Raw genomic sequence first — 24,369 nt, forward strand, 5'->3', positions numbered from 1 at the left:
GGAACAGAGCCCTGTGATCCTCTCTGTGGGAACACGCCTCACATCAGGGAAGCCAGACCTGCCTGTCCCCTTCCCGACAGACCTGGCTCTTAAAAAAGGTTCAGCTTTAAAAAAAAAAAACATCTTTTAATGAATGGATTAGCTTTGAACCACGTACCACGTGTAGCAACACGTGTTCTAAGTGCAGGGAGGACCACCTGAACTTGAGACCTCGGCTTCATCCCAGGTGCAGAGCTTCTAGATTCAAAATCACTACAGTGAGCAGTTTATTGCATGCACAGATCTGATCACACCAATATGCAGGTCAAAAGCAGAAGTTTAAGATCCAGGGTGGAGACATCCATACCAAGTTACTTTGGACTTAACTTCTTGCACTTGTTGGTCCCAGGCACAAAGCTGAGGGAGTAATACCCTCATTACCTTTGCTCCCTGGAGACCCCTCTCTGATGATTGGTTATTCTCTTTTATCCCCTTTCCCATTGTCAACTGAAAAAAACAAACAAACAAACAAAAGCAGAACCTGGAAGTTGAGAGGTTTGTTTTATTCGGTGGACTTACTGAGGACTGTAGCCCAGATACAGCTTCTCAGATTGCTCTGAGAGACTGTTCCAAAGATGTAAGGGAAGAGCTAGGAGATGTAGGAGTTTTTGCTGGAAAAGAACAAACAAATATTTGGTTGAACATCCAAAGATTACTGCTGATCACTAAAACAGAGACCTCAAGTTAATGATTTTAGTGCTTTTCTATGTATGGGAAGATGCAGGAGTCTGGGATCATTGAAATCATTCCTTTGATAAACATCTTAACTATCTAGGAGCAATATTCTGTTTTTTCCCCTTCTGGTTTCCTCTCAGGATCCACTTTTGGGGTCTTAAGGCTGCAGTATTCTTTGTTTACTGAAATGGCAGGCAGCATTCTTTGTCCATAGTGCCTGTTCTTGGTCCTAAGTTGACCAACAGCTGGGAGGCATTTCATGACCAGTTTTGTCCCATGGCTCTAGGAAAGCTCATTCCTAGATCAGATGAGGATTCTGTTGATAGGCTACTCAGTGTGCTAAATTTTTTGGATGAGGCCCTGTTGATTATCTAAAATCCTCAGAATTGCCCATTTTACTAGTCAGTTATCATCCAGGAAATGTTTTCCCTTGTTGCTTCTTCCCATATCTAGAATTTTACTGTTACAGTTATTTTATATAGAGTTACATATGTGATCAATTGCCTCAAGACATTTAGCCATCATTAATTTTTTTCAGTGGCCTGGTTATGCATTGGGTAATGAAAGAGACAATAGTCTTGTGAAATAGAATATAGGTAATACAGCTAGTAACACTAATAAAATACAGCAGAGAAAGACACAAGGCATAAATAATTTGAAAACAGCAAGAGAAAAAATTAAAACAGTGATTAGTGTAACTAGTTGTAATCTGATCGCAATAAGCCATCAAGTTCACAGGGGAGCCAGCTGGATAAGCCAAATTTTGGAAGGATCATGTAGAGAGAAAAAGATAAATATTTCACCTTTGTTTACAAAGGTATATTTTATCAGCTTGTTGTAGATCAAAAAGAGTATAAGAGGAAAGATTTTCTGGAAAACAAACATTAAAAATCAGAATATTTCAGAAGTCATAAAATTGTAAATCATATTTATCAATTTGTTCAGTTCTGTGTAATTCCAGTTGATTTGTATGAAAACCTGATGAGGTTTTCCATTAGAGTTTTGTAATTTCTTACTGAGTTCAGTGGTATGATCTCAAAGTTATCAGAAACAAATTTGTCAAAAAGCTGTTTTTATGAATCCTCTTGAAAATCCTCATTTTGTAAAAGCATGAAAGTAAAACAATGATTGTCTATAAATGACAAAAGACTTAAAATGGCATGGTTAAAGATCTGTTCACAATATAATTGACAAGAAACTTATTTTTGTGGTGAACAACCTTTTAAAGATAATGACTAGAATTATAACTGATAACAGTGTATTAGGACACATCAGATTTTTAGGAATTCTGTATAACTTTTGAAATGACTACATTAATGACTTTTACCCATAAAATAAGAAGGTTTTGCTACACTTAGTTGATAGTGCTACCCATGTAATATAACATGCCAGATAAACCTAATTAATCTCTCCGGGACGCTTCAGGGGTCCTCTGAAACATCCCAAAGTTAGCTGGGGGTCAAAAGAATCTTAATTAGAATTTGATATTTGGGAAGTTTGTTCTTTTTTTTAAAAATGTCAAGTTTTTAAACACTTGATCATATAGGATCATAGGTCACTGAAGCAATGCTTATTCACTCAATGAAAGAGACAATGAAAGATATTTAAGGCAAATGACAGGTCATGTAGAAGGCAGAGCAACTCACAATCTGTTACCAAAAATAGTTCATAAGAAAACTCTGTTCTCATAAAAGAGAGAGAAAACCAAACTCCAGTCTTGCACCAGCCCACCCTCAACAACAAAATGTACTTACCTAATTAAATTCAATCCAAATGGAACCATGCACAGAATAACTTTGTCAGAGCAGCCTTTCTACAATTCTTCTACAGCTTTCTATATCCATTTTAGTTTGTCCCTATAGACTACCTGGGTCAGGAAGCTCCCCCTGGAGAAGGGAATGACAACCCACTCCAGTATTGTCTGGAGAATTCCACAGACAGAGGAGCCTGGTGGGCTACAGTCCATGGATGGCAAAGAGTCAGACACAACTGAATGATTAGCACGCTCCCCACAATAGTCGAAGAAAGTAAAGATCTTTGATGTATAGGTAGATGCAACAAAGGTTAGGGTGACAAAAGCCCCTGAGAGTTGCCTCAGCCAGACGAAGTCTCCTCAGAATCCCAGTCTAGTCCGTGGGTTGCCAGTTGTGCACCGTATGTGTACCTTCCAGATGGTAGAGACCAAACTGTCAACATACACACACACACACACACACACACACACACACACACACACACACACGCTTAAGAAAATCAGGTAGAGCATTTACATCTTAAAGACACAGGGAGAGAAATGCAAGTTTCTCCTAGAAGGGCTTTTGTTTCTGAATTCTGAAAAGATATTTTATCGAGTAGGCTCTTTCTAGCTGCATACACACTTAAAAATGAGTTTCAGAATGTTAAAAGAGCCCCAATTTGACCATTTTGGGTTGAGAGCTCCTAGTATAGTTCTTCCAGTCAAGTGAGTATTTGCAAGTATAAATTTCCATATGTGTTGTACATGAACCTGGCTGGGGTGTTAGTTGGAGGCTGGCCATCTATTGCTCTTTTGTTTTGAAAGCTTTGGTCCCCATTGTAAAGTCAGTGTGTCGAGATAAACTGCTAGTGGCAATCCTGTCGCGGACCTGTGTGCCGTTTGCAAGCTTAACTCCGCTAGATGTCACCCTAGAGTCGATCCAGCTCTCACGTGTCTCAGTTTCTCCTTCTGGTAGTGTAAGACCACTCTGAGTGCTCCGGTCACTGAATGGCCAGCTTTTAGGCTCATCCCTGGCAGAGCAAGTTTTTAATTAAAATGTGTGGGTTTCCCTATAGGGACAGCTGCATGGTATTAGGACATGCTTCCAGCACTCCCACAAGTTTCTCAATTGCCTGAGAAAGCCCACTGGGAGATCTCCTTCCTTGGAGCTGAAAGCTCTCATGAGAGATCTTCAATTTTATTCTGAAAAACTCTATTAAAATAGCCAATCCAAGTTAAAACAACAGGCGAGCTTCCCACCTAATTACACAGTCCAACCCTACTGAGTGTCTTTCAACTGAGGATAACCCAGGTACCTCTTCTTGAAACTAAGTTTTCAGGATAATCTTGGAGGCAAGAGGAGGTTAACACCACCGAGTAAAACTTAGGACCCTCAGCCACTGCTGGGAGAGGTACAAGCCAGGAGAGATTCACCCACATTTGTCTGTACTCTTGTTGCCAGCCAGAATCTTAGCTTTCTCTGCCCACTGAAGCCAAACAAAAGATACAGAGACAGAGCTTCGAGGAAATGGAAAGGTGGCTTTAATTCTCAGCCGGTGGAGAGGGGAACGCAGTAGGCTTATGCCTCAAGATCTGTGCGCCCCCTCCCCGCACCCTGCGCTATGAGGAGTCTAGGGGCTTATGTAAGATGAGGGCTCGCAGTCAGGAGTCGGGGATGAGGAACAAAAGGGTTAGCATCTTGATTGTTTCCTCTTGCATTGTTTCGAAGACAGTCATAGTCTGCGTCAGTAACCCAGTCACTGAGTCTGGCGGTTGGCTGGCCCTGTGGCCTTCCGTAAAAAGAGGAACTATAAGGGGAAGAGGGTTGTAGGGGTAAACACCAGGTCCAGGATGCATTTAGCATAGAGCCAAAGGAAAATAGGTGTGAAGTATAGCTCCTGCAGGGGCTTCCCTGGTAGCTCAACTTGTAAAGAATCCACCTGCAATGAGGGAAACCCCAATTCGATTCCTGGGTCAGGAATATCCCCTGGAGAAGGGATAGGCTACCCATGCCAGTATTATTGGGCTTCCCTGGTGGTTCAGATGGCAAAGAATCTGCCAGCAATGCAGAAGACCTGAGTTTGATCCCTGGGTTGGGAAGATCCCCTGGAGGAGGCATGGCAGCCCATTCCAGTATTCTTGCCTTGTTCAAAATTCCCATGGACAGAGGAGCCTGGAGGGCTGCAGTCCATGGAGTCACAGAGAGTTGGACACGACTGAGTGACTAAGCACAGTCACAGCACAGTGACTAAGCACAGTTGACACAGCACAACTGCAGCGTTAGAAGGCAGAAAAGCAAACTTATTTGCAGACCCGCAGAGTTAGCAGTTAAAGTAAAAAAAAAAAAAAAAGCTAGGGGATGTTCAGGCCTGCTCACAGTTGTGTTTAATCTTCTTTGTTGTCAGGAAAGGGAAAGAAAAAAAACTCACTCCTCTTCTTGTCGTTTTCACTGCAACTCTCTCTGAGGAGGCAGGCTGGGCTAAGAGGCCGCTGCTGCTACCTTGGCTCCGGATCCTGGTGAAGCAGAGAAGCCTGCCCTGGGTCCCTTCATTGGCCACCAGATCTGTCAACTGAAGAAATACATAACCTAAGAGATGAGAAGTTTGTTTTCTTTGGTGGACTCACTGAGGACTATAGGCCAGGATACAGCCTCTCAGATTGTGCTGAGGGGCTGTTTCAGAGAGATGAGGGAGGAGCCTCTAGATGTAGGAGTTTTTTCTGGGGGGAAAAATGTCAAATATCCAAAGATGACAAGATTACTGTTATTCACAAATGCAGACATTTCAAGTTAGAGTTTAGAGCTTGTGTATGTATGGGAAAATGCAGGAGTCTGGGCTCATTGAAATCATTCCTTAGACACCTCAACTATTTAGGGCCATTGTCCTGCTTTTCTCCTTCCTGAATCCCCCTCAGGGCACACTGTAGGGGCTTTATGGCTGCAGTATTTCTTGTTTACTGATATGGTAGGCGACTTTCTTTGTCTACACCATTCATCCCACCTCCCTTGGGGAACTTTGAGAAGGGCTGATGTATCTTCTTCTGTCTATGTTTTCTTCTTTGTAATTTGATTGCGTCAGGTCTTCATTGCAACCTGTGGGATCTAGTTCCCTGACCAGGGATCAAACCGCATGCCCCCTGCATTGGGAACACTGAGTCTTAGTCACTGGACTACCAGGGAAGTCCCTGTAAGTGTTCTTATGAGAGATATTGTTGCTGTGTGTGCAAATTTTTATTTAAAACATTTTCTTAAGTGGTATGCTGTGCATTTTCCTGTGTCTGCTGTTTTCACTTCCTGCCTTGAGGGTCTCTCTTAGTTGCTCTAAGTATGGCTAGTTGGCTACCTCTCCCCGCTGTGATCTGTGGTGGTTGTTCAGTCGCTAAGTTGTGTCCAGTTTTTGTGACCCTATGGACTGCAGCATGCCAGGCTTCCCTGTCCTTCACTATCTCCTGGAGTTTGCTCAAACTCATGTCCAATCGAGTCGGTGATGCCACCCAACTGACATCCTCTGTCTCCCTCTTCTCCTCCTTCCCTTCTGCGTAGTACCCCCATTCTACCTGCCTACCCCCCCAAGGAGGCACAGCAGATTGTCTTCAACTTCCCACCACACACAGAATGCCTCAAGGAACATCCTCCCATAAGTCCCCTGTTACAGTATCACCGTTTCTCTGGGATACACACCTGGAAGTAGTTATTGGATCATAAAAGCATGTATAATCTTGATTTGACTGAGTCATTCAGACTGCCCCCCAGCCAGGCTGCACCAGGCTACCTCCCACCAGCCATGAACCCCCAGCCCTGGCCAACAGGTTGGCCTTATGCACTTTCTCATTTATTGCCAATGTCACAGTTGCGCAGTGGTCCCTCCCTGCTTCTTTAGCTGCGTCTCCTAATTACTCACGTGTTCAGGCCTTCAGAGCTCTGTTAACCCAGGTAAGACATGTGATATGCTTAGAGCCACACCCAGCACAGGCCCTAGAGGGTATATGTTATTGTTCTATAAATATAAGCATCCTTTAAATGATGGTAGATTTAATAATGTTGTCCTAACACAAAATATGAATTCTAGTGATTATTTCTGACCTTGAATAATGTATTTAGCTGACCATGTTGGCCTGCGAGTTCACATCCACGTCTGTCCACCATACACTTCCCTGCATTTCTGCCATCCCCACCTTGGTTCATCCCACTTCCTTCCCTGTGGAATGTTTGCCAGCCACTCACAGTCATCCTGCTTCCCAGATGGCACAGATGGTAAAGAATCTGCTTTACAACGTGGCAGGTTTGATCCCTGGGTCAGGAAGGTCCCCTGGAGAAGGGAATGGCTATCCAGTATTCTTGCCTGGGAAATCTCATGGACAGAGGAGCCTGGTGAGCTACAACCCATGGGGTCTCAAAGAGTCAGACACGAATGAACATGTCCACACATACCATCATCCTGACATCCCCAAAATTAATTCCTTCCTAACTTCAGAGTTCAGCTTAAATGTCACTTTTCTGGCCCCCAGACTAGATCACTTCTCCAGTTATCCTTTCATAGCTCCTAAGTCATCCATGACCCCATCATCAGCTGTACCATGAACTATGTGAAGTCCTTCTCCTGTGCCCTGACTGCCCTGAGGGCAGCCGTGACAGTCTCTTCCCTGTCCTCCTGCTCCCAGCCGTTTCACGTTCAGAACTCCCGGGGTGCATGTTGAACTACAGAGACCTCTTCATCACAGGATAGTTTAATCAGAGACAGCCAAGGGAACACACAGCCCTAAAGTGGCCTGAGGAGCGTGAGACACTCATCCCAGACGGCCCTGACTGGTCTTCCAAGGCTGCCACCTTATTATCTCTGGAGAACCAGCAACGTGGCCTCAGAGGAACTGGTGACTCAGAGGAAGGGAGCCGGGAGAGGCCTTGAGGGGAGATAAAGGGACTGAGTCTTGATAAATGATAAAGTACAACCACAAATATAAAAATCCTGTTTGGGACAAAATGAAGATGTTCTTGCTGATGTTCTTAAGAGTGCCTGATTAGCAAATCGGGAAGGAAAATTACTCTTCAAAAGGACGGCTCCATCCTGACTCAGCTCACAGCCTTGGTTACTCCAGGTGTTTCTTTCCCCACAAAGAGTAGGTACTGATGCTGTAACTGGGAAGGGTTAATTTTTGAATTTACTCTGGATCTGCTCGTTCGACTTTAACCTTTATTTTGCAGCTTTTATTGTTATAAGCATACATGGTGGTCTGCCTCAGGGAGGTAACCTGAGCCGCCCACCTGTGAAGGAAGTGAGGCAAAAATATCGCCCTGCTTGAGGCTTGCCATTCCAGGGCACATTTACAAGGATTGAATAACTTTTTACTTTGTTTCCTCATCTCCCCCCGCCCCCCATCTCTGATCCATAAAAGAACCTGCCAGCCAGGCCCCAAAAGATGGTTATTTCGAGATGCTAGCCTGCCATCTTCTCAGTCAGCCGGCTCCTGAATAAAATCCCTTCCTGATCCCAACACCTTGTCTAGGATTCACTGACTCATCTTATGGCGAGCAGAGCGAGCTTGGACTCGGTAACAGCTCCTCATTTAGCCTCCATGTGTTTTCAAAAAAAATTACAGAGTCAAATAATATCTTAAGTACTCTATTTGAAATATGCGCAATTATATCAAGGTTATAGCAGGCTTTTGTGAATTTCTGTGGATAGCAAATAAGTGTGTCCAGTTTATTAGTTATGGAAAGGTGGGTGGTCCTTAAGATTATTCTCAGTATTACCTTCCCGGGGGTATGACAGGAAATGCCACGGCTTCAGCCACCACCGCCACTGAATCTCTTTTTATGACATCCAGCTGCTTCCTGGCCTTCTTCCATGTCCTGGAGCATGAAGGTGGTACCACCAACTCTGCTGACCTCTCCTCTTAGCACCTGTGGGGCTGACCCCCAGATAGCAGCCTGAGGGTCATCCTGCCTCCTGTGAAGGGGGCTGACCCCAGGCCCCTAAGTGGAGGTGAAGGGCAGACTCCTAGGTCATGCGTGGAGCAGGTGGGAGGTATACAGGGCTGGTGCAGCAAGCAGTTCAAGCCTTAAACCTGCCAGCACACGGAACTACTGCCTCTGTGAGTCTCAGCTGTTGGTGTCCGCGTGGCTTAGGGGAGTGTTCTATGTGTTCTTCTAACTCGGGTCAGGTGTTGAGGAGACTTGGAGATAGATGTATGGGGCACCTTGTTCATCTACCTTCATGCAGGTCCCATTTACTCTCTTTAACGGTTCTCTGTGAGCTCCAGGCAGGAGAAAACCAAAGTAAAAACAAGCTGTTGTTTTTCAGTCGCTCAGTCGTGTCTGACTCTTTGTGACCCCATGAACTGCAGCACTCCAGGCTTCCCTGTCCTTCACTATCTCCCAGATAGTGGACAAACTATTGTCCATTGAGTCGATGATGCCATCCAACCACCTCATCCTCTGTAGTCCCCTTTTCTTCCTGCCCTCGATCTTTCCCAGCATCAGGGTCTTTTCCAGTGAGCCAGCTCTTTGCATGAGGTGGTCAAAGTATTGTAGCATCAGTCCTTCCAATGAATATTCAGGACTGATTTCCTTTAGGATGGACTGGTTGGATCTCCTTGCAGTCCAAGGGACTCTCAAGAGTCTTCTTCGACACCACAGTTTGAAAGCATCAATTCTTCGCCACTCAGCCTTCTTTATGGTCCAACTTTTCCATACATGACTTCTGGAAAAACCATAGCTTTGACTGCAGACTTTTGTTGGCAAAATAATGTCTCTGCTTTTTAATACACTATCTAGGTTTGTCATAGCTTTTCTTCCAGGGAGCCAGTGTCTTAGTTTCATGGCTGTAGTCACCATCTGCAGTGATTTTGGAGTCCAAGTTCTTGTCACTGTTTCCATTTTTTCCCCTACCTATTTGTCATGAAGTGATGGGACTGGTTGCCATAATCTTAGTTTTTTGAATGTTGAGTTTTAAGCCATCTTTTTCACTCTCCTCTTTCACTTTCATCAAGAAGCTCTTTAGATCCTCTTTGCTTTCTGCCATAAGCATGGTGTCATCTGCATATCTCAGGTTATTGATATTTCTCCCGGCAGTCTTGATTCCAGCTTGTGCTTCATTCAGCCCAGCATTTCTCATGATGTACTCTGCATATAAGTTAAATAAACAGGGTGAAAATATACAGCCTTGCTGGTTCTCTGCAAGCTCCAGACAGGAGAAAACCAAAGTAAAAACAAGCTGTTGTTTTTCAGTCGCTTGGTCATGGCTGACTCTGTGACCCCATGAACCATAGCATGCTAGGCTGATGTTTGAAGCAGTCTGTTGTTCCATATCCAGTTCTAACTGTTACTTCTTGACCTGCATACAGCTTTCTCAGGAGACAGGTAAGGTGGTGTGGTATTCTCATCTCTGTTAAGAATTTTCCATAGTTTGTCCTGATCCACAGAGTCAAAGGCTTTACCATAGTCAATAAAGCAGAAGTAGATGTTTTTCTGGAATTCCCTTGCCTTTTCTATGATTCGGAATGTTGGCAATTTGATCTCTGGTTCTTCTGCCTTGTCTAAACCCAGCTTGCACATCTGGATGTTCTCAGTTCACATACTGTTGAAGAGTAGCTTGAAGGATTTTGAGCATTACCTTGCTAGCATGTGAAATGAGTGCAGTTGTGGGGTAGTTTGAACATTCTTTGGGATTGGAATGAAAACTGACCTTTCGCAGTCCTGTGGCCAATGCTGAGTTTTCCAAATTTGCTGGCATATTGAGTGCAGCACAAGCTAGATAGTCTGGATCTCAGCCTTCCGTAGTCTCATCCTTGGGCCAGACCCTACTTCCCAGCACAGTTCTTTCTCTCCCTGATATGATTTTTTTCAGTTAGTTTTTATTGGAGTATAGTTGATTTACAGTGTTGTGTTAGCTTCTGCTATACGGCACAGTAAATCAGTTATACATATGCATATATCCACTCTTTTTAAACTTCCTTTCTCCTGTAGGTGATTATAGAGTATTGGGAAGAATTCCATGTGCTGCACAGTAGTTTCTTATTAGTTATATACAGTAGTATGAATATGTCAGTCTCAGTCTCCCAGATTATCCCTCTCTCCTCATTTCCCCTTTGGTGACCATATGCTTGTTGTCTACATCTGTGACTCTATTTCTCTTTTGTAAATTTTGTAAATTTCATTTTGTAAAAAATGTAAATCATTTTTTAGATTCCACATACAAGCAATATCGTATGATATTTGTTTTTCCCTGACTTACTGCACTCAGTATGGCAATCTCTAGGTCCATCCCCGTTGCAGTAAATGATAGTATTTCATTCTTTTCATGGCTGAGTAGTAGTCCATTGTGCGTATGTGCCACGTCTTTTCCGTTCCTCTGTTGATGGACATTGAGGTCGCCTTGTAAACAGTGCTGCAGTGGACACTGGGGTGCAGGTATCTTTTTGGATTATGGTTTTCTCTGGGTATATGCCCAGGAGTGGCATTGCTGGGTCATATGGCAGTTCTGTTTTTGGTTTTTAAAGGAATCCCTATACTGTTCTCCATAGTGGCTGCACCAGTTTATATTCCCACCAACATTTACAGGTAGGTTTCCTTTTCTCCATACCCTCTCCAGCATTTATTGTTTGTAGACTTTTTGATGATGGCCATTCCGACCAGTGTGAGGTGAACACTCATTTGCGTGTCTCTAATAATTAACAACATTGAGCATCTTTTCATGTGCTTTTTGGCCATCTGTATGTCTTCTTTGGAGAAATGTCTATTTAGATCTTCTGCCCAGTTTTTGGTTGAGCTGTTTGTTTTTTGGATATTGAGCTATATGAGCTGCTTATGCATTTTGAAGATTAATTCTCTTAATTCTGTGTGGGCTTTTCGAGCTGTGGCATGCTGGATCAGTAGTTGCAGGGCATAGGCTTAGTTGCTCCACGGCATGTGGGATCCCAGTTTCCCGACCAGCAATCGAACGCTTGTCCCCTGCCCTGGAAGGTGGATTCCTAACCACTGGACCACCAGGAAGGTACCTGTAGTGTAGTTTCAGGTAAGAGAGCCTGATTCCTCCAGCTCCATTTTCCTTTCTCAGGATTGCTTTGCTATTCAAGGTCATTTATGTTTCCCTACAAATTACAAAAATTTTTGTTCTATGAAAAATGTCATTGGTAATTGATAGGGATTGCATTGATGCAGCTGTGATTAGGATAGTTTCCTTATTTTTTCTGATCTTTCGTTGTTAGTGTGTAGAAATGCAACAGATTTCTGTGTATTGTATACTGCAGCTTTGCGGGGAGGGATGGTGTGCCACCGTTTGTGACTTGTAGGACCTTAGTTCCCCAACCAGGGATTGAACCTGGGCCCTCTGCAGTGAAGGCACAAATCCTTACCACTGGACCGTCAGAGAATTTCCATGTATCCTGCAACTTTACCAAATTCACTGATGAGCTCTAGTCATTTTCTGGTGGCGTCTTTAGGATTTTCTGTGTATAGTATCATGTCATCACAAACAGTGACAGTTTTACTTCTTTTCCAGTTTGGATTCCTCTAATTTTTTTTCTTCTCAGATTGCTGTGGCTAGGACTTCCGAAACTATGTTGAATAAACTTGGCGAGAGTGGACAGCTTTGTCTTGTTCCTGATCTTAGAGGAAATGCTTTTAGCTTTTCACTATTGAGTATGATGTTAACTGTGGGTTTGAATAGGTTTTAATAACAATACAAATAGGGAGCACTGGACTTTTACCCTGACCAAGGCACCATCTAAACTCTGTTGCGCTTTACTCTGCACAGAGTGCTGCAATATGTTTACTTTACTGGGGTTCCCACAGACTTTGGGATCAAGTTCCAAGTCCTCTTTACAAAAAATGCTTTCGTGACCTTGCGTTGACCTTGCGCCAGCCTCCCCGGACAGCCTTTTCCCTAGCTTTGCAGCCTTCCCTGAAACGCCAGCCCCTGCCCTCCCTTCCCACGTCTTTGCCTGGCTCCCCTTTGCTCTAGAAAGCCTCCCTAGAGCAAGCGCCCAGCACACATGCTGCTCTGGCCGCATAGGAGAGCTGCACTGCGTGGCTGTTGATGTACCCTTTCCACACAGGGCACAGGTTTCCGGTCAGGCTGGACAGGACATTTAATTTCCTTGTATCTCCCTGGTGCCTGGCATACCAGGTGGCCAACAGTGAATGGTTGAGAAGATAGACACGTGTGTATGAATTTTGTAATTCGTATGAATATCTAATGAAATCAGTGTTTCAGCTTCCACCAGAACTTATTTCGAGATTGAAAATGAGCCCTAAGCAAACAGCTCTCATGCATGGGCTCTGGGTGCCCCTTGACCCCAGCAATATTCTTAAATCCACACATTTAAATATTCCTTATATAAACAATTGCCATAGAATCCTCACTCTCCATTCTCCAGTTTCCCAGAATTTATTTTTTCTTAAACTCTGTGATAGAAATGGATGATATCTGGTCTACTTAAAATAACCATACTTGGTTGTTGTGTTCCTGGACTGAAGTTCACAGGAAACGGAGGGAATTCCCTGGTTGTCCAGTGGTTAAGACTCTGTGCTTCCACTGCGGGGGGACCTGAGTTCGATCCCTGGTTGGGGAACTAAGATCCCGTGTGGCTGTGTTTCCGCCTCACTCCCCCCTCCCACAAAAGGGAAATGGCTGTTTCCAGAATAACTTAACACTGTGTGGAATAACTTCAGCTCCGGGTGGCAGAAGCTCCCTTTCTTCTCTAGAAAATATTCCTTTTACTGAATGATCATTGTGCTCTTTAAAAAAAAAAATGATGGCCAATAACAAAGTTCTTCTGAACAGTCTAATGGGCTTCAGTGATGTGCATATGTATTCTCTAAAGCTCTGCATTGGAATCAGTTCAATGGTTTGAAAAGGCTAAACAAGCATTTCCAAAGTTTAGAAGCATGCCTACTTGTGAAAGCTCCAAAGTGGAGACCATGATCGCTGTGGTAACTCACCCTGCCCCAGGCTCAGCCCATCACAGAGCTCCCCCACCTCAGGCCTCCTGTGTGGGTCCACTGTGCCCACCCTGCGTCTGGGTGCCGCTTCCGCACTGTCCCTTTGACCTCAGCTGAGGGCTCGTCCCCCAGACGCCTTCCTTAACTACCATTCTTTCTTCACTTAGCACCATTTGAAAACCCATCATTTATTACTGGGTGCATCTTTGTCGCCAGATCCTGTTTTCAACTGTGAGCGGCAGGAGGGGGAGCTGCTGAGGCCCGGTGCCCAGCACAGGGCATGGAGGGGCACCGATGGTTGGGGAAGGAAGGAACCCTCTCCTCAACCTTGTGTGCTCACATGTTTCTCATCTAGCTGCTCCCACAAAGCCAACTTCTAGCATCAGGACTAGTTTCCCCCTCTCAACCTTCCTGTTTGTGAGCAGCTGTCAAATCAGCAAGCAGAGTGGCATAACCAGACCAAAATTTGAGATCTTTTCTCCTGGTTAAAAAAAAAATCAATTTTATTCAGGTATAAGTGCTACAGCTTCCATTTGCTTGTCATGTTATCCAAAGAGAGTAAGTGGTTGTTGTTGTTCCGTTGCTGAGTCTTGTCTGATTGTTCGTGATTCCATGGACTGCAGCACGCCAGGCTTCCCTGTCCTTCACCTCTCCAGGAGCTTGCTCAAACTCGTGTCCATTGAGTTGGTGATGCCATCCAACCATCTTGTCCTCTGTTGTCTCCTTCTCCTCCTGCCTTCAATCTTTCCCAGCATCAGGGACTTTATCAATGAGTTGACTTTTTGCATCAGGTGGCCAAAGTATTGAAGCTTCAACTTCATAATCAGTCCTTCCAATGAATATTCATGTTTGATTTCCGTTAACAGAACTTCCACTTGGCTAAAATTCCATTTATGTGTTTCAGGTTAATCAGAAGAAGGAATATAAATTTGACCTGGTGTTTACCACAGAATTCTACAGCGCAGAGGTAAGCTGCCATGGTTCGTGAAGTGTCCCATTAGCAACTTTTATGGATTTTTTTTTTAACTGAGAATCTTAATATTGGATTGGCCAAGAAGTTCATTTGGAGTTTTCCATAATAGACGAACAGACTTTTTGATCAAACCTGTATATAGAGGCCTGGAGATTTACCTGTGTGTGTGTGTTTTCCCGTCCTGCTTCGTTTTCTATTTGTTCTCAAGAATCGAAGACTAGAGCTTGGCAGGACAACTTCATGACCTTAAACAGGGTTGCTTTTAACAGTCCACACAGCCATCTTTGTCGCTAGGCGGGTGTTTCGCACCCTAGCATCTGCTGCGCCTCCCTCACATCTCGGAATCCCTGGAGGAACTCACTTCTAAATGCCAGCCTGCTCTTTTCCTGTCAGCTGGTGACATTTCTCATTAGTGGGCTGGCGTAGCAGGAGACCATCTCCGGGAGCTGCCCTGAACAGAGGTATTCTGTAACCCAGAGCAGCCTGTCACGCTGCAGGCACCTTCAGCCTCTCCACTTGTGACCCAGCAGGCCATGATTCTGCAAGTTTCCTTTCCCCTGCTGTCAAGAAGAGAGTAAACAGGAGATTCAGACAGAAATCAGAGCCGGATGAACTTCCCAGGGCTGGGCCGAGCTGGGAGGCATCAACCAGAACCTGGGTGGAGGGAGCAGCCAAATCTCTCTATGTGGCTCTGAGTCAGGGCGGCAGGGGTGGGCAGACAGCACAAGGTGTCTCAGGGAGGCAGTGCTTCAGAGAAGGCAGGGCCCCTCCAGTGGAGGCTTCTGGAAGAAAGCTTACCAGTATTCAGAACTGACCGGACAACAGTACGCCAACTTTGCTTATTAACCTAAGAACTAACATTTTCTTAAAGCATAAGGACGGTGCTTTTGGTTTCTGTGTTGCCAGTGGAGGTGTTCAGTTAAAGCAAAGGGAAAATGACTACTAGATTATTTTGACCTGCTGTGCTTCTCCGAAGGGCATGGGGAGCTGATGAGGGGCTGAGGAGAGTTCTTTCATCTTCAGGCAACTGCTTTGATTCTGTGGGGCCAACTGGGTGGGAGGGGAGAAAAATAAAAGAGGACAACACCCATTTCATTTCCGCTGCCTTGGAAATAGCTTTGACATCAAAAGAGCCCACGTGCCAGCCCTGTCTTTTGCCCTTGATAAGCCTCTTCTGGAATGTTCCCTTCACCATTTCGCTGCATGGCACTGATGATTAGGAAAGCCTATTGCAGTTTTTGTGGGGTTTTTGGCTTTAGTTCTAGGAGGGGGAGCTTATTAGGTAAATCCAATCTTGATTACAATTTGTTTGTGGGTTTGTTTTTTTTTTTGGTTGTTTTAACTGGGACTCCGCCCAGTTCAAATGACTGTAAAAGGGAAAAGAACTTGGTCAACTGACCAAGTTGTTACAGGAATTAACTCGGGCCATGAACTTCCTCAAATCAAAGGCCCAGTGGATGGTTTGAATGAACATGCATTTTTCTGGGAAGCAGTTCCTTGGCTTTTATTGTTAGATTAAGGAATCAGTGACCTAAAAGGGTAAAGAACTGTCCCAGAAATGAGTCGTGCACTTGATGTCTACTTAAAGCATCCAGCTACCCAGCTCCACATGTCTCTGGGTTGGAAAGTAAGTGAGGGAGATCCCAGAACGCTCAGTGTGTCCAGGTTTCAATGTGAGTATAAGCCGACAGCCCTCAGTCACGTGGGTAGTTGGAGCAGCACCACTGGGGTGGTTTGTGCTTCTACTTCTTCCAGATTAGATCTCGGGGCTCTCACAGAGCTAGGGCCCCGGCATCAGATACAGCTCAGGTCCTGGCTGACCACTTACCTACTAGCTGTGACACATGGAGGAGGTTCCTCTTTAAACGTCAGTCTTAATCTGTAAAATTGGAGTAAGAGGACCAGATTCATCAGGCAGCATGATGATGGTATTGTCACTTGTGTTCATGGACATCAGCTTCCTCTTGGTCAAAGTTTGCAAGCTTGAGCTCCAACTGAGCATTACATTGGTCCCAGAGAGCAAAGGACCCGTCCTAGAGTTTTGAGTTGAGCAGCACTCACAGCTGTCAGTGAGTATTTCTTTGGAAAAGGCCCAGCCTTCTTTCCTAAGGGCACCATCAGAAAGCAGGAATTTAAAAGACAGCAAAGGCTGATGACTGTTGTGTTCAGTGTGAGCCCCCAAATCACACTCTACAAAGCAGACCATTACATATGCAGGCCAGGGCATACCTGCCATGTACGGGGAGCTCCCCAGTCTTGTGTTTGTACGTTGGGGTCGGTGCGAAGTGATGAGAAGCCATCCTTTTTAATTCCAAAATCTTTATTTCAGGAAGGTGAGAAACGTCTGGGAAAATGTTCTGCTCAAGTATTTTTCAGGAATGAGAAACCCAGACCAGCCATTAATGTGACATGTACTCAGCTCGTTAAGAAGGAGAAGAGACAGGAAGAGGATTACCAGCTCTACAAGCTCATGAAACAACTTAAAAGCCCCTTGAACGCAGTCAGCATTCCTGGTATATACCCATCTCTGGAATTTCTATATTCAGGAATGAGTGTCATTACTAAATCTCAAGAAGAATGATTATCTGAAAATTTATTTCCCAAATGGCACTTTAACGACAGAAGGTGGTTTACCTCATTATTTAAACAAAATTCAGAAGTATCCTTTTCTGGTTCTCCTCCTCCAGTACAAGATAGTGACTCTATCAGGAACTATCTGTGCCCCTTTCACCTGCCCACTTCCATCCCAGATGTGGGCAGGGCAAGAGCTCGACTCCAAAAGAGGTGGAGGTCTTTGTAACAGGACCCACACACAGAGGTGCAGTTTTCAGGATTGAGTCCAGGAGCCGAGGAGACGTTTCTAGAGGTTTCTGGTGGTGGCTTTGGGAACTTAAAGTGATGAGACCCCATCCAGGGCCTTGGCTATGCCCAGCATCGTGTTCTGCACCAGGGCTGGGCGAGCCGGCTGTCTTGGGGCCTTGCTGGGAGGCTGTAATGGAGTCGAGCTGATCTCATTTTGTCCAGAGCTAATGGGCAGTGGTGCCGTCTCTTCTGAGAAATGAACCTTGCTTCTCCAGTGACTCAGCTGAAGTGAAGCAGAGCGCATTTGCTCTGGCACTCAGAGACTCAGCACTTACTGGCAAATCCAATTTCCAAAACCGCAAAGTCATCTCTGCACCTGCACTTAGGCATTAGACCTGACATCTGACCGCCACAGTGCTCCCTGTGTCACTCTCTCTCTCAGCCTGCTCATTTGCCCGGAGGCTGTGAGAGACCCGTTTCAGCGTGGAGGCCCTGCGGTCTCCATTCATTACTGCGTATGTGTCCCTCCATTATAGGGGCCGAGTGTTCTGACAGACCTGGAGGTAGGATCCTGCTCTTTGTGCTTCTCAAATGCAGAGCTTGGATCATTCTCATTATAGGTCTCTGACAACTTGGATTAAATCCTGTTCCAAAGAATCAGAATCTCATACTGTAGTAGAATTTGCTTATATTTAACTGCCTGCAATAAGGGGGCCACTGACTAATACTTACAATCTAGTATTTTAGGGATTGATCCCCTGCTTACCTAAGTGCAAATGGGAAGAAAGGGGGCTTCCCAAGTGGTGCTAGTGGTAAAGAACCCACCTGCCAATGCAGGAGACATAAGAGACGCAGGTTCGACCCCTGGGTCAGGAAGATCCCCTGGAGAAGGAAATGGCAACCCACTCCAGGCTTCTTGCCTGGAGAATCCCATGGACAGAGGAGCCTGGCGGGCTACAGTCCCTAGGGTCTGTAGTCCCAGGCGAGAGTACTGGAGTGGGTTGCCATTGCCTTCTCCACGTGTTGCTATGAAGATTCAAATAATTTAATAGCGTGCATGTTTTCATCAATGAAATCTCCAAGTTCTCTTGTCACTTTAAATTCAGCAGAGACATTTAATGGTGCTATTTATAGCCTGTATATATAAAATTATCTACTTATAACTGAAAAGGTTTGGTTTTGGATAAAGTGAATCAAAATCCATGTTGGAGTAGGCAATTCAACTCTCAGCAGATCCCATTATTTAATTAACCCAGGATTTTTGACTGTTGAGCAGTTTTCTCTACAATTGGTGGGTGAGAAGATCTAATCCATTTTATGATATCCTTGCTCTGCACTGTTTTTCCCCTAAAAAGTAATTGTCTAGTTTTCATTATGAGTAAAACTTTCACCTTTTCTGATAAGTTCATAAACTTCCTATAGCTGAGCCCAATATGTTACATATAAAAGACTGGGGAATAACCAGCTAAAGTCCAAAGTGACTCTGCATCAGTGCTACTGAATTCATGCTGGACACAAATTCGGTTGCTCTCACTATTCGCAGTATTTTGTATAACTGATTTTTCTTCTGTGGTTAATTTGTTTTATCTCAAGATTTAAACTCAGAGTGGCACTGTAAGATGAAGGAAGTCTGTCACTCTTTCTCACATGCGTGTGTGCGCACACACACACGACAAGAATTCAAGGCTTAGCTCAAATCTCATCTCTGTGACATTTTCCCCAACTTCTTCAGCCCAAAGAAATCTCCCCGTTCCCTGTGCCCTCCTCTCCTCTCTAATCTTCCCTCTCTTAAGAAAGGTGTCAGCTGCCTTTCTACACTGTCAACAAGAGGAGGTAGGGTCTCTCTCTGTATTGCCCACAGCACCCAAGCAATCAGTGAATGCCTTCTGAACTGATACTGTTGTAAATCAATCAAGTTCTACCAACACAGAGCAGAATTTATGCTAAAGATTATTTTACAAGAAGGGTTCATTTCCTAAGTGAGCTGTTAGTATTCCTCACATATTAAACTATTATTGGGCTTTAATACAGACCAGGAATACTCTTTCAAACTACATAAAGGATGGTCCATGAACAGCTCATAAATAACCTGCTAAAATTAGAGTTCCTAAAAGTCACAAAAGATAATTAGTCATTATTTCCCTACCTATCCCAGTATCTGATATTAAGTAATTTTTAAAAAATAAGTGTTGAATTTAAAAGATTACAGTTCCAAAAACAATACCACAGGAAAAACCCACTTGATTTTTTTCATTTGGTCAAAAGAAGTGACAGATGCTGCCACTGATTGGCTTTAACGCCTAGGATCAGAGAAGGACAAAGACATTCGCTAGATTGGGGAAGACCAGCACACTCACTGTAGAACCAAAGTAGAAAGTGATGTGGAGAATATAACTGATAGATATTCCCATCTAATTAAGAGATTGAAGATTTTTAGATTAATCATTACAGCTCTTAGTTTGCATTTATGTAATACAGCAAGTAGCCCTTAAACTGTTTTATAGTAGCTTTACTTACCAGGCAAGCTGAAGCATGTAAACCTCTATACACTGTAGACACAGATACGAGTCCTGTTTGACTACTGGAACTTCTAAACTTTTGTCCTATAAATGTCTTAACACGAATGCACTTTTTTTGTTCCTTCAGACAGTCATGGATATATTGCTCCATCTCTGAGACCCATCTGGGACCTAGCTTTTCTGGGCAGCTCTTATGTGATGTGGCAGAAGACAACACCATTTCTACACTACTACATGTCACAGATTAGCAGTGTCAAGCAGTGGGTAAGAAAAACAAAAAATTAACTTGTAACCCAAGGGGTACAACCAGTGCAATGTTCTTAGAAAAAATTAATATGAATTTCTAGATTTGTGGCAAGAGTTTTAACTGCATTTCATTCACTCAATAAATCTGTGAATGTCAGGTACTGTTTTGGGGACTGAGGATATAGCAGTGAACAGAAGACTCAAATGTAGCTGTCTGTATTGGGACTAATTCTAGTGAGAGCAGACAGTGAACTGATAGATAAGAAAATGTGTATCAAATGGTGATAAGGGCTATGGAGAAAAATAAAGTAGGGAGACGTGAATGTGGGGCATTGAGAGAATTATACTTTGGTCTAAAGTAAGGCCCCTCTAATTTGAGCAGAGGTCCAAGAGAAGTGAGAGCGAGCCATGCCTCCAGATGAGAAGGGGTTTCAGGCAGAGGGACCCGAGGCAGCAGTGTGGCTGATGGGCTGGATGAGTCCACACAAGGCCTGGGAGGCCATCAGAAGGACCTTGTCATTTACTTACTATAGGACTTTTTAAGCAGAAGAGTGACAATCTGACTTCCAGATTGGATCATTTTGGCTGCTGTGTTGAGAACCGACTAGACAGACAAAGGTGGAAGCAGGCAGAACAAGAGAGTATTGCAGTGACCTAGGCAAAGTCTGCTGGTAACTTGCACCAGGGCGGCAGCTGTGGAGGTGGTGAGAAGCGTTTGGATTTTGAAGACAGACTAACAGTATTTGCTGATGGGCTGAATGTGGAATGTACGACAATGAGAAGAGTTGAGGATGATTCTAAGGATTTGGCATGAATAACCGGAAGGCTACTTTTCATTTACAGAGGAACAGATTTGGGTAGAAATTAGCTTGATTTGGGGCATTCTAAATTCCAAGTAGAAAAAGAGACACTGATGTATAGAACAGTCTTATGGACTCTGTGAGAGAGGGAGAGGGTGGGAAGATTTGGGAGAATGGCATTGAAACATGTAAAATATCATGTATGAAACAAGTTACCAGTCCAGGTTCGATGCACGATACTGGATGCTTGGGGCTGGTGCACTGGGACGACCCAGAGGGATGGTATGGGGAGGGAGGAGGGAGGAGGGTTCAGGATGGGGAACACATGTATACCTGTGGCGGATTCCTTTTGATATTTGGCAAAACTAATACAATTTTGTAAAGTTTAAAAATAAAATAAAATTAAAAAAAAAATTCCAAGTAGAGAATTTGGATAGTCCTCTGAACATAAGAGTCTGAAGTTCAGGGGAGAGGTCTGGGTTGGTGTCAACAACAACGTTGCTGTTTAGTCACTCAGTTGTGTCTGATTCTGCGACCCCATGGACTGCAGCACACCAAAAGAAAAGACTCAGCATGAGTCTTGCTCAAGCATGAGTCTTGTTTGAGCTTGCTCAAACTCATGTTCTCATCTTCAGATGGTGAAGGACAGGGAAGCCTGGAGTGCTGCAGTCTATGGGGTCGCAGAATCAGACACAACTGAGCGACTAAACAGCAGCGTTGTTGTTGACATCAACCCAGACCTCTCCCCTGAACTTCAGACTCTTATGTTCAGAGGACTATCCAAATTCTCTATTTGGAATTTAGAATGCCCCAAATCAAGCTAATTTCTACCCAAACTTGTACCCAAATTTATAACCCTGGTGCAAGTTACCAGCAGACTTTGCCTAGACTTTGACTAGATGGAAGTTTGTCAGCAAAGTAATGTCTCTGCTTTTTAATATGCTGTCTAGGTTTGTCATAGCTTTTCTCCCCAGGAGCCAGTGTCTTTTAATTTCATGGCTGCAGTCACCATCTGCAGTGATTTTGGAGCCTTAGAAAATAAAGTCTGTCACTGTTTCCATTGTTTCTCCATCTATTTGCCATGAAGTGATGGAACCAAATGCCATGATTTTCATTTTTTGAATGTTGAGTTTTAATTTTTCCACTTGCCTCTTTCACCTTCATCAAGAGGCTCTTTAGTTCCTCTTCACTTTCTTCCATAAGAGTGGTATCATCTGTGTATCTGAGGTTGTTGATATTTCTCTCAGCAATCTTGATTCCAGCTTGTGCTTCATTCATCCCGACATTTCGATGTATTCTGCATATAAGTTACATAAGCAGGGTGACAAGATACAGCCTTGATGTACTCCTTTCCCAATTTGGAACCAGTCCATTGTTCCATGTCTGGTTCTAACTGTTGCTTCTTGGCCTGCATACAGATTTCTCAGGAGGCAGGTAAGGTGGTCTGGTATTTCCATCTTGTTAAGAATTTTCTAGTTTGTTGTTGTGATCCACATAAAGACTTCAGCGTAGTCAGTGAAGCAGTAGTAGATGTTTTTCTGAAATCCTCTTGCTTTTTCTATGATGCAATGAATGTTGGCGATTTGATTTCTTGGTCCTCTGCCTTTTCTAAATCCAGCTTGAACATCTGGAAGTTCTTGGTTCACGTACTATTGAAGCCTGGGTTGGAGAATTTTGAGCATTACTTTGCTAGCCTGTGAAGTGAGGGCAATTGTGTGGTAGTTTGAACATTCTTTGGCATTGTTCTTCTTTGGTATTGGAATGAAAACTGACCTTTTCCAGTCCTGTGGCCACTGCTGAGTTTTTCAAATTTGCTGGCATACTGAGGGCAGCATTTTAACACCATCATCTTTTAGGATCTGAAATAGCTCAGCTGGAATTCCATCACCTCCACTAGCTTTGTTTGTAGTGATGCTTCCTAAGGCCCACTTGACTTCACATTCCAGGATGTCTGGCTCTAGATGAGTGATCACACCATGTTGATTATCTGGGTCATTAAGACCTTTTTTTTTTGTATAGTTCTGTGTATTCTTGCCACCTCTTCTTAATATCTGCTTCTGTTAGGTCCATACCATTTCATTCCTTTATTGTGCCCATCTTTGCAGGAACTATTCTCTTGGTATCTCACATTTTCTTGAAGAGATCTTTAGTCTCCTATTCTATTGTTTTCCTCTATTTCTTTGCATTGTTCACTTAGGATGCCTTTCTTATCTCTCCTTGCTATTCTTTGGAACTCTGCATTCAGATGGATGTATCTTTCCTTTTCTCATTTGTCTTTTGCTTCTCTTCTTTTCTCAGCTATTTGTAAGCCCTCCTCAGGCAACCCTTTTGCCTTTTTGCATTTCTTTTTCTTGGGGTTGGTTTTGATCACTGCCTCCTGTACAGTGTTATGAACCTCCATCCATAGTTCTTCAGGCACTCTGTCTAGCAGGTCTAATACTTTGAATCTATTTGTCACTTGTACTGTATAATCATAAGGATTTGATGTAGGTCATATCTGAATGGCCTAGTAGTTTTCCCTAATTTCTTCAATTGAAGTTTGAATTTTGCAATAAGGAGTTAATGATCTGAGCCACAGTCAGCTCCTGGTCTTGTTTTTGCTGACTGTATAGAGCTTCTCCATCTTTGGCTGCAAAGAATATAATCAGTCTGATTTTGGTATTGACCATCTGGTGATGTCCATGTGTAGAGTCTTCTCATGTTGTTGGAAGAGGGTGTTTCCTATGACCAGTGCGTTCTCTTGGCAACACTGTTAGCCTTTGCCCTGCTTCATTTTACACTCCAAGGCCAAACACAACACAGAAGGCTTTTAAAGCCACAAGAGTGGATGAGATCAGAAAATGGATGTAGACAAAGGTCATGTAAGGACTCAGTCCTGGAACACTTCTAACTTTAGAAGTTGGAGACAATAGAAAAGAAAGTCTATCAAGGATGAGGGCTGATTGTTTCAAATGTTCCTGGGAAGTCAAGGAAGATGAGGACCAAGAATTGGCCATTTGATATAGGCAGTTGGCAAGCTTATCAAGAGTTGTCTCACTGGCACAGTGTGGGTGAAATGTTGACTGGAGCAGGGTAAGGAAAGAATGGGAATGGAAATGGACACTCCTTGTCTCAAGGAATTTAGCTATAAAGAGGAATTTTTTAAAAAAGAGACAAGAACTGGAGGGTGGGTCATATGGGTTTTCTGTTGTATTTTCAGGTGGGGAGATTTAGCAACATATTTGTATGTTGATGAGAAAAATCCAGTAGAGAGGGGTGAAGTAGAACTTGTAGGGAAGAGAAGGAAGACTTGATGGAGTTAGTATCTTTGGAGAGATATAGAGAGGATAAGGTCAATCCAGGAGAAGACTTTGGTCAAGGGCACAGGGTTCACCTGGAGAAATGCAGACAGGTGTGGCACAGATGCTGCTGGGAGGGCTGATGTCATGTGGCAGCTTGTGGAAGTTCTATTCTGTCTCTTCTTAGTGAAAAATGAGGGAAAGTCACCAGCTGAGAGCAAGGATGAGACAGGAGGTGATGGGGGGTGTGTGTGTGTGTTGGTGGGGGGCGAGGGGGAGTCGTGGATTTGAGCATCACACAGCTCTGCAGGCCCTAGGTCTGTGGTCATGAACTGAAAGTAGGGCCAGTCTTCCTCAGCTGGT

The 24,369-nt window shown here is 43.9% G+C and overlaps 1 protein-coding gene across 1 annotated transcript in view; it reads left to right on the forward strand.

Annotated features, from left to right (window-relative positions):
• RARRES1 (retinoic acid receptor responder 1) overlaps nt 1–24,369 on the forward strand; it is a 41,922-nt gene that overhangs the window by 11,553 nt on the left and 6,000 nt on the right. Inside the window, exons 2-4 of the mRNA XM_006079559.4 lie at nt 14,293–14,355; nt 16,691–16,874; nt 19,810–19,946. Of these exons, the coding sequence (XP_006079621.2) occupies nt 14,293–14,355; nt 16,691–16,874; nt 19,810–19,946 (384 nt within the window). The remainder of the gene's footprint in view (nt 1–14,292; nt 14,356–16,690; nt 16,875–19,809; nt 19,947–24,369) is intronic.

Source organism: Bubalus bubalis, chromosome 1 (assembly GCF_019923935.1).
Source record: "Bubalus bubalis isolate 160015118507 breed Murrah chromosome 1, NDDB_SH_1, whole genome shotgun sequence".
Lineage (NCBI taxonomy): Eukaryota > Metazoa > Chordata > Mammalia > Artiodactyla > Bovidae > Bubalus > Bubalus bubalis.